At 38.8% G+C, this 11,172-nt stretch overlaps 1 protein-coding gene and 1 long non-coding RNA gene across 2 annotated transcripts; both read right to left on the reverse strand.

Annotated features, from left to right (window-relative positions):
• Positions 1-156: 156 nt before the first annotated feature.
• LOC147530865 (uncharacterized) lies at positions 157-1,841 on the reverse strand. The gene is made up of 3 exons (XR_015227688.1): positions 1,733-1,841; positions 1,412-1,602; positions 157-519 (listed from the first exon to the last, which is right to left on the reverse strand). It is a non-coding gene; the product is annotated as an uncharacterized LOC147530865 (long non-coding RNA).
• Positions 1,842-5,164: 3,323 nt separating this feature from the next.
• Positions 5,165-8,641, reverse strand: LOC147530866 (uncharacterized). Its single transcript, XM_086649682.1, has 4 exons — positions 6,785-8,641; positions 6,501-6,625; positions 6,154-6,221; positions 5,165-5,553 (listed from the first exon to the last, which is right to left on the reverse strand). Exons 1-4 carry the CDS (start codon positions 8,639-8,641, stop codon positions 5,165-5,167), a joined length of 2,439 nt encoding a protein of 812 aa, XP_086505808.1.
• Positions 8,642-11,172: the final 2,531 nt, after the last annotated feature.

The following is an 11,172-nucleotide window of genomic DNA, read 5'->3' on the forward strand; positions in this document are numbered from 1 at the left end:
CTAGTACTATTAAACTTAAAGAGCAAGAGAATAAAATCTTCACAAAAACTAACCAAAAAGTGGGGAGACCAAATTATTACTCAAGTACATAAAAGTTCACTCACTGGTCAGGAAATCATAAGGAGAAGTCTATCGAAGTCGTAAAATATACAGAAATGAACGATAAGTCTGCTGCAATATCTTGATTTTTGGACATTATCATTGAGTACAGAATCTCCATATTAGTACGAAAAGGTTTTGAAACAACCTCACACATTTAAGGACTTGCTAGACGGCGGAATTTGCTGAAAGATAAACTCAAAGGATATTATTAAACTTCATAACTCAAAGTTTTCTTTGTATGAAAAGTGAGTGATCAATCTTTTGCGAAAAAAGCGGAAACTTACTAGTTCGGGTGGAATTCCTTTAGTTTCCCAGTACATATGAAGTTTTGGAAGTGCATCTCATGAGGTCTGAAGATATTCTCCTGTTAAAAAAGATAAAAGTTTCATTTGGACAGAAATCAGAATCACCACAACCCTGGCCGTACGTAAATTAGAAAAAAAGTTATATGTAGTATTAAATATCGTAAAGCTCGCATTAAACTTAGACTGCGTGTAGGTTACAGAGAATGTATGACCCTTTTAGGTCATATCAAGGAGAATACTTGCTAATATTTTCGAGATACGAAAGAGACTTAATGTGGAAGAACTAACTTATTATACACACAGTAAGTCTTCAGAACTCAGATATAAGTTGCAACTACATCAAATTGTTGCCATTCCAAATCCGGATTTTAAAGAAAAACAAACAGTCCGAAGTCGACTATTTGAATTTATGAGACTTATTTGGTAACAGCTGTAGTGCACACACACATTGTTGCACACCCACATTGTTGCACACTCTAGGTGTTGGGGAATAAGCTAACAAGGATCGAAGTAAAAAAAAATACGTAGGAAAAAATAATATGAGAACTGTGTACTTAAAGAGTTGATTCATATGCGTGGGAAGATCTAAGAGGAATTAAAGTAATTAGCATTATCCCATGTCGTCTCCACATTGAAATTTGCGAAGTAGATAAGTCTTGGGTTATCATTTCGTTGGAAGTCGGTTTTCAAGAAGAGTTTGGTCCAATGGCCCCAACATGGTGGGCAGAATATTGTTTCAGGAAGGGTTGGAACTCCATAACCTTAACACTAGGGGGGGTGGGATATTGAGTGGCTCCATCTCTGGCCTTGAGGGAAGATATTAACAATATCTCATGATGGCTGAGGCGCTGAGCATTAGAATGTGTGAAGTAGATAAGTCTTGGGCACTCATTTCCTCTGCAAGCCGGTTTTCAAGGAGAGTTTGGTCGAATAGACTCTACCAAAACTTCAGTTCACATAACGGAGGTCTAAATATATGAGAACAAGCTTAGACTAAAACTTACAGGCAACGGAACTGGAACTTCATTATGCAGTACTTGAACGTAATACTTGTTTACATTGTTGGCAGGACAATTGTACAAAACCAGCATATTAGTCGCAGCAAAAGGAGCCATCAAACTTCCTCTCCAGTTTCTTCTCTGTGGAGGCTTTGGAGGAGGTTCCAGGGGCAACTCCTCTTTGAGTCGTTCCAAATCTGAATTTTTTTTCGAACAATTCTACCCATTAGCCGAAGAGTGAAGACAAACGAGATAGGCAAGATAGTTTTCTGCTCTAATTGTTTTGTTTATTCATATAGGGAGAAACCGGAAATATAGAAATCTCACCAGGTCCTTCAAGAAAGAGGTCGAGAAGACATGAGAATGGTATAACAGTCTCAGCATGAACAAATGGAAAGCTTGCCTTCTCGTAAGTCCCTGGATCGGAGTTCTCTATACCAAAAAACCAACTTAAAACAAGAATAGTGTGATTGGGTTCTCTGTCGTTTTTGTGGGCCTTTAGGAAAGCCCAATAGTCAATTGCTTTTGGCCCATGCATGCCCCACAAAAATGTGAAAAGTTATAGGTGTTTAAAGGCATAAATGTATTGTCTTTGTCAACCACGAGAGAGAGGGAATATATATGATATGACTTATATAAAGCGCTAACCAAACTGGACTAATGATAGTCAAAATGTAATGTTAAGTTCCACAAACAAGTAAGACATGTATCTTTCATTTTTTTTTTTTTTTTTTTTGAGAATTCGACTACGATCTACGTTAGTAGTTACAAGGTATTGATACATCATGAAGATAAAATAAGCACGATAACTGCCTAATTCAAACGAAGAATGAAAGAAGCCTAAAGTCCAACAAATTATTACATTATTTATAGCTTAAATTATATGGGATAAATCTTAATGGCAAACTGCTTCCACAGATACTCGATCTCACGACCTCATGAATTTCAGAGGGGTGTCCAACCACTGCACCTAAGGTGAGTGGACAAAAAAGTTTCTTATTGTTTTGCACTTTTTATTGTAATTTTTCTTAAATGAAATATATTAAGGACTAAAGATAGTTTTACTCAAAAAGTGGGGTTGAAGTTAAAGAATTATATAATCAAATGAATTACTATGTAAATACCACAATTTGATAGACTTAGACTTCACTAGAGAGTGAGCATTCCCCAACTTAATCTCATAGAAATTATTGTCATTAGTTCTTTTCTTCTGTAACCCTGCCCAAACCAAAAGGTACAGAGCTTTGTTCCTATCTGGAAAAACAGAAGTTCTCTCAAAAAAAATTGAGACTTAGGTGTTGTTTGTTTTTTTTGTATGTCTGAATCTGAATTAGCTGAATCTGAATTAGCTGAACTGAATTTGCTAAATCTGAATTGACTGAATTGTTTTCCAAGTTAGATGTTTGATTTTCAAATCAGAATAGCTAGGGCTGAATTAATGTTTTTACATTTTTACCCCTGTTAGATATTTTAAATGAAAAAACCTAATCCCAAAAAACCATAAATTCTTTCTCTATCTTGGATAAAAACATAAAATAAAAACCCTAAATCCGCCCTCTTTCTTCCTGCATCTCTCTACTGCCGCTCTCTCCCTCTCCCAATCTCTCTCTCTCCCCCAATCTCCCTCTCTCTCTCTCTGTTAGTTCGTATGTGAGACTTCCCTCTCTCTCTCAGTCCCTTTTTCTTTAACAATAACCAAAGATCCGGCTCTCTCTCAGTCCCTCTCTTTAACAACAACTGAAGATCCGTTGAGATCTTGCTCACAGTCCCACTATTTCTCTAATCGAAGATCCGACGAAATTTCTCTCTCTATTTCTCACACCAATGATCAACGAAGTTTAATATTTTCTAGCGGTGGTTTCCAGAGGTTGTGGCGGTGTTGTCTGGTGGTGGATTTGTGGTTGTGTAATGGTGTTGCCCGGTGTTGGCCGGTGGTGGTTTTATAGTGGTGGTGTTGTCTGGTGGTGATGTTTGTGGTGGTGGTGTTTGTAGTCTGGGTCAGGTGGTGGTGTTTGTGGTGGTAGTGTTTGTGGTGGTAGTGTTTGTGGTGGTAGTGTTTGTGGTCTGGTGGTGGGTGGTGACGGCGGTGGTGGCGGTTGTGGTCGGTGAAGGTGGTGGTCGTTGTAAGTACGTAGAATTGGCGGTGGTGAAATGTTAAATCTGAAGAGAAGATTTTCTTTAATTCATTGGTGGGGGGTATAATCGTCATTTAAAGCATTTCAGAAATTACAATTGGTTTCAGATTTGTTTTGAAGTCTGAAATTTGTGGGTCTTTTGTCAGTTATTTCAGACATCTGAAAAATTCAACCAAATTTTCAGATCTTACCAGATTAAAAAAACAAAAATCTGAAATCTGAATTGGCATCTGAAATATATAAAAAACAAATAGCACCTTACTAAATTTCACTTTGAGCTTATAACTTATGCTAGTCTAGACTGTCATTCACAAAGCGTGATATTGTCACGTTACAACTCATACCTTGTGAAGGATATGGTGCCTAAAGTCTGAAGGAATGGTATCCTTCCGAAGGAGTGTCCTTCGACCAAGGATGCAATGCGTGCAATTTGGCTATTAGGATCTTAATGACCTTATTCGGAAGATCATTAGTCCGGTCCAATTAGGGGTCGTAATGCTTAGCTAGAAGCCAACTACGATCGTCGAATCAAGAGTTGATTCGCGGCTAACATAGACCGGATCCTACAAGGGTTACACAACAGAATAATGATTTGAACGGAGAGAATTGACTAGATGGATGAAGGCAAATAAGTGGATTGGATCCGTTATTGGTAAGTCCTGAAAGATTCGGAGAAGTCCGAAAGAGATAAACATGTCCGGGCCCAAAAGGGAGGCCCGGAATGGCTTTAGGGAAGCCGGCCATGTGATGGCCGGCCAAGGCAATAGGGCCGGCCATGTGATGGCCGGCTAGGCCCTAAGTGGGCCGGCCAAGGAAGCCCATAAAGGGCTATGTTGGCCGGCCACACTTAAGTGACCCAATGGAGGGTATTTTGGGTGTTGCCTAATAATTAGGTTTATGGAATCCTAGTTTGAGTCTAATACCTCTTCTAGGGAATTCTATATATACCTAATTATACAACCTAAAGAGAGAGGCAATTCAGAGATAGAATTGTGTGTGTCTGAAAGAGTTTCAGAATATACATCTCAGAGAGAGAGAGAGAAAAGGAGTTTTCTCAAGTATCTAGTCAAGAAGAAGGAGTTCTTCATCTCAACCTTCAAGAAGGTCCTAGCTGACTGAAAGGAGGGAGTTCAAGTCATTATTCGGTGTCTCAAGTAGAGGAGCTACACTTGGAGCTCTTATCTTCCGAATACTGATCGGAATTTAGTTCGTGGGAAAGCGATTAAGAGGTAATCATCTTTCCAATCTAGTTCATTGGTATGTTCATGTATAGATCCTGGAATTAGTGTTAAACATATGATGTTTGAGATTCCGCTACCAACACTAATAGACAATTAGGTGTATGAGATACACTAGGTTATTCCCCTTCACCTTGGTGGGCCATGGTTTTAATACAACTTATTAGAGTTGTGAGTTGAACTTTTCAAATCAATAAAAATATACAAATGAGATAATTCCTAGACCTAAAAATGTCTAATTATTAAGTTGTAAGTTTAACTTTTCAAATCAATAAAAAGATATTATTGAGATAATTCCTAGACCTAATAATGTCTAACTTCCCATTTGATATTTATTTTTTTGATGAAGGAGAATACATTAAAACCAAGCGTCTATTACATACCAACTAGAAGTCAGAAAAAAAGGAGACAACATCATTCCAAAGTTTCTTACACCCGTGAGCACGTCCCCATTTGGCTAACGCATCTGCATAACTATTACTGTTCCTAGACACATGAGAGAATATAATTCCTGAAAAACTAACCTTGACTTCTTTGATCTGTCGGATGATACTTTGAGATTGCCACTGAATACATCCTTCCTCGCCATTGAGAGCTTGGATTATAGCTTTATTATCACTTTCTAAGTGCACATAAGATAGATTCATTTGCCTCGCGCTTAGCAGACCATATAATATCGCTAAGCTTTCACGTTCTTCGGCATTTTGCCCTCGTACACTCTCTGCTACCGCCAGAATAAAGTTGGCTTCTGCATCGCGCATAATGTAACCGATTCCTGCTTGTTCATGTAAATTAACAAAAGAGGCATCTACATTGATTTTAATATAAGGTGTCGATGGAGGTCTCCATGTTTGAATAACCATTTGATCTTGACCCTTCATGGTAGTGCATTTCTCAGTTCTGAGAGGAGTAGTAGTGGTTTTATTGATCCTTTCTATCATTTGCATTGGAGTCTGTTTAATCGTCGTAAAGCAGTTTCCACATCTGGCTTTCCACAGAAACCAAAGAATTTTAGCATACAGATTCATAGTTTCTTCATCAAGGGATTTCCATTGGTGAATCCATTGAATAGTGGTACTAATGTGGTCAGTTCTAACTTGGTAATGAAACCAAGTAGCTTTCGCAAACGGGCAATGCAACATAACATGATCTATGGTCTCTTCATCATTACAGTTCACACAGGAGTAATTATTACCGATGAATTTGCCGATCCTTGATTTTACTGGTAAGCTATTCGTACAGCACTTCCATAGAAATAGTTTGATCCTCGGGATAGTATTCATATTCCATATGAAAAACCAGTCCATTTGTTCATGCGTATTGTAGATAGTATTGGTTTGTAAAAAATTGTACATGGATTTAAGGGAGAATTTACCTGATTTAGTCAAAGTCCAGATAGCTTTATCTTCATCGTTAGGATTTAGATTAATGCTACGTATCGCCCTGCAAATCTCATTAGTAAAGTACATATTAATATCATTTAAATTCCACTTACCGTTCGTGATTAGTTGGGAAACCCGATCATAGTTACAACCTCTATCATTAAGTATAGGTGGAGGATGGTTAGGTATCCAGTAGTCAGTCCAAATATTGATTTGTTCTCCTTTGTTAATATTCCAAAAAATCAGACTCTCACTTTGATCATAGTATTTCGAGATAGATTTCCATGGCCACGAATAATGATTCTTGGGGGGTTTCGGTTTCTGGGATTTATGAAAATACTTCCCTTTCAGCACTTGGACCCAAATAGCCTTCGGGTTGCTTATAATACGCCAGTTCAGTTTGTGAAGGAAAGCTTGATTGTCGAGTTGTGGAAGACGAAGCCCTAATCCACCGTATTTGCGAGGCTTGCAAATAGAATTCCAGTTGATAGTATGGAAAGTTTTGGGTTTTCCCCACCAGAAAGTCCGTTGAATAGACTCAATGCTGTTGCTTATGCCTTTAGGAAGGGCAAAGCACTGCATTTGGTATCGGGGAACAGCCGCTGCGATGGTTGATATAACTACCGAGCGGCCAGCTTGCGAGAGGAGATGAGTTTGCCATTTGGCGAGTTTATTCTTGATTTGGGTGACTAGGGATGTGAAAGCTTGTTTCTTATTGCGATCAATAAAGAGTTTGGTACCTAGGTATTTATCCCCAGACGAAGATTGGTGAACCTTAAGTTCTCTGATAATCATCCGTTTGAACTTGGGATGCGAATTTTTCGAGAAAAAGATATTCGACTTAGCGTAGTTTATCATCTGACCGGAAGCATCACTAAATTCCTTAAGAATTTGCTTAAGATTGAAAATATTCTCAAGAGAGTTCTGTCCGAAAATGATGCAGTCGTCAGCAAAAAGGAGATGTTTGATCGAGAAGTTCGCATTGGGGATGGGAAAGCCAATGAAAGAGGAAGCATTTTGATTCTTCTCAAGAAGCCGACTAAGACCTTCCATGGCTATGGAAAACAGAAAAGGAGAGAGCGGATCACCTTGCCTAATACCCCTACTCACATTGAAAGTACTGCCCGGACGCCCATTGATGAGCACCGCCATCGAACTCGTAGAAAGACAAGTGTTAATGAGATTGATCCATTTGCTAGAAAAACCCATAAGATTCATAATATTCTCCAGATAGCTCCATTCAATTCTGTCAAAAGCTTTAGACATGTCTAGCTTTAAACCAAAGTAGCTTTTAGAGCCCTTAACTTTCTTGAATGAATGGATAATCTCTTGACTGATAATAATATTATCAGTGATTTGTCTGCCAGGGACATAAGCTCCTTGAAAAGGGGATATGATATCAGTCAGGATGGGTTTTAGTTTGTTAGCCAGGATTTTGGTAATGATCTTATACGTGGTGTTCTGCAGACTAATAGGACGGTAATCGGCCGGCGATTGCGGAGTTTTAGTTTTAGGCAGAAGGCAGATGTGAGTGTGATTCGCCATCTCAGGAAGCGTAGAATATTGAAAGAAAGAGTTGCTCATAAGATGAATGTCTTCCTTAACTGTCTCCCAATTAGATTGGTAGAAATAAGGAGGGAAACCATCTGGCCCTGGCGCCGCTCCAGGCTTCAGAGAGAAAATTGTCTTCCGAATCTCATCGGAATGCGGAATAGCTGTAAGAGACTCATTTTGCTCGTCCGATATCTGAGTTTCGAAGCAACTATTAATATTTGAGGAGATAGTAGAACCCGCTGTGGTGGAAATCTGCTGAATATGTCTCGAGAAAAGCATCGCAATTTCCATTTCATCATTCACCCACGTATTGTCTTCCTTCTTAATGGCCAGAATCTTATTCTTACGAAGTCTAGTGGTGGCTTTGGCATGAAAATACTGAGTGTTTCTATCACCCAAGTTGATATTAGCAATACGAGATTTCTCCTTCCAAAGACTCTCCTGCTGAAGAAGAAGATGCTCGATCTGGGAGTAAGTAGTTTTGAACTCTTCAGCATTATTAATCCTCTGAAGATTCTGAGTGAGCTGCTTGATTGTCATCTCCAGATTACCGAAGACTTCTTTGTTCCACTTAGCGAGCTTGATGGCCAGGGAATTGAGCTTGAGTTGAATCTGAAGGGGATGATTGAGCCAATTGGTATTGATAAAGCTAGCGCAATTGGGGTGAGACATCCAAGTGCGAATGAATTTGAAAGGTTTCCGGCCTATAGCCGAATGATTCTTGGTAGCTAGAAGAATAGGTTTATGATCAGATCCCAGAGTGTCTAAATGGTGGATTCTAGAATGCGGGTAACTGCTGATCCAATTATAATTAGCCACTGCTCTATATAGACGCTCTTCAATCAGATTCCCTGCAAATTGCCTATTAGTCCAAGTATACGGATACCCAACATAACCTAAGTCATGAAGGCCCAGCTTGTTAATCATATTCTTATGGAGCTAAATCGTAGGAAGATGACCCGGTAGCCCACCCAGCTTCTCCGAGGGATCAAGAATACAGTTAAGGTCTCCTATGACTAGCCACGGGCTATTACCACTAGGGGCCAGACTAGCAAGATTTTCCCAGGGTTTCATTTTATTATTTTTATAAGGGGACCCGTAGAAACCCGTGAGAAAAATCTTACTACCCAAAACTTCCTGTGTAATTTTGAAATGGATCATATTAATATCAGCATGAATAATGTCCACGTCAAAATTGGTATTCCAGAAAAGGGCAAGACCTCCAGCTTTATTCACCGGATCGACCACATGCTTATAGTAAATGTTATTGGTATTCACCATCTCGTCAATGTTAACGTTCATGCATTTCGTTTCAGAAAGGAAAATGATGTCTGGGTTGTGGTCTTTAATCAGACTAAGAAGATGTTTACGGTTAGCAAAATTATTGCTACCCCGAACGTTCCAGGCCAACACTTTTAAATCCATAAAGCCGAACCTCCCAAACAGACCACCCTATCACACCGAGCAGCCTAACAACGACAAGCAATAACCTCCGCTCTACTAGCACACCTAAAACGATGAAACACCAAGACAACCTCTCCAAGCACTCCCTACGCTAGCTCACAGGGATCAGCCTCTGAGAGCACTCCAAAAGAATGCCCTCAACAGTCCACAACCAAAGCCCAACCGATCTCAAGTCTGAAATGAAGGAGTTGAAGGAGATGTCCTTCGACCAAGGTGACAATGCAAACAATTTTTCGGATAGGACAATTGATGTGGAAGATCATCAAGTCCGATTGATTTAGGGATCGTAGAGTTGTAGCTAGAGACCAACTACGATCGTCGAATTACGAAGTAATTCGCGACTAACTTCGATCGGATCCTACAACGGGTTACACATAAGAGTGACAAATTGATCTAGGATATGACTAGTGGGAGTGAGATATAATCATGGGAGTGTCCCATAAACATATCTCATAGGCCTAAAAAGGAATTAGGCAAAGATAGTACAAAAAGGCCAAAAACAGGGTTTTTGGGCCTAGACCGGTTCGGGTACTTCTAGGACTCAGATTGGGCTGAATTTTGGAGGGTTAGTTGCTGATATAATAAACATTATATCTGGCAATTTTCGTGGTGTTTGGATACCTCCTCCTTAGGGAATTGAGAAAATATCAATAGTTGCTATTTTCGACTATTTCCCTAAATCTTATTCTAAAGGGTGTTTTGGGAAACCTAAAAGGAGGTGGATTCTTATTAGGGTTCTATATAAACACTCTTAGGGCAGAGAATAAGCTGTGGAATTTCTCTCTAAGCTTTCTTACTCTACCACATCAAGTAGAGAGGAGAAAGTGAGCTAATTCCCATTAACTATCTATCTAGTCAAAGAAGAAGGTGTTCTTCTATCCAACCACCATTGGTGTGCTAGCTATACAACAAGGTGGGAGATCAAATTGATTGCTCGTGTCCCAAGTAGAGGAGCTACACTTGAAGCTCTTGGTCTTCTTCATTCAATTCAACTAGTTCGAGGGAAAAGCGATTAAGGTAATCTACTATCTCCATTAGATTAATTACTAGTTTTGCATGTGATCCTGGGAATACTAGTGTAGACATTAGATATCTTATTTCCGCTATAAACACTAGTACAAGGGTTTAAATCCCTACAGTGGCTTCAAAGCCTCTTGCAATGAACTAGTTTTTGCTAAGAATCGAACTAGTTCATATTAGATATGATTAATAGTTTGATAAATTGAGTTTATAAAAGTATTTTAAAATTATTTAAACTCACAATTTGATATTATTGAATGGGAGTCAATGAATTTCAAATTGAGAATCAAATTGATGATTAAAAGTGTTTTTAAAACTCAATTTGATTGAATTTCAAACTAATCCATGCTTGATTAAGTTGATAGTTAGTTTTTAAAAGGTTTTAAACATAAAATTTGATTAATTTTGAATTGGATTCAAAGATTTTTCAAATTGATTTCAAAATTGTTCTTTGAAAAGTTTCAAAAACCTAGACTTTGATCCAAAATTGGTTTGATTAAGAGTTGTTTTTAAGTTTTGGAAACTTTTGAAAAACAAAATTTGGAATTTAGAAGTGTTCTAAAAGAAGTGTTTTGAGTTTTAGGAAACTCTCAAAACAAAATTTGGAAAATTTTAAAAGTTTCTACAAGTTTTGTAAAATTTTAGAAGTGTTCTAAAAGATTTCAAAATTTAGAAAGAGTTTTAAAATTGGAAGTTAGCAAATAAGATTTGCACAAAAAAAAAAAAAAAAATTTGGAAACTAGGGTTTTGGAAACCCTAGTGTCCGGCCATGAAGCTTCCTGGCCGGACAGAAGCTGCTGGTCGCGTCCACTGGACGCGTCCAGAGCAGCTGCTGAGACACGTCCAAGAGACGCGTCCAGCAGCTGCAACCAGATTGCCACTGGTCGCGTCTAGGACGCGTCCAGAGCAGCTAGGACGCGTCTTGGAGACTCGACCACCAGCTGTAATGGAAGCATCTGGACGCGTCTAGGACG

This window comes from Eschscholzia californica, unplaced genomic scaffold (genome assembly GCF_041429995.1).
Source record: "Eschscholzia californica isolate CP2 unplaced genomic scaffold, dmEscCali1.0.p SCAF_6, whole genome shotgun sequence".
NCBI classification, from domain to species: domain Eukaryota; kingdom Viridiplantae; phylum Streptophyta; class Magnoliopsida; order Ranunculales; family Papaveraceae; genus Eschscholzia; species Eschscholzia californica.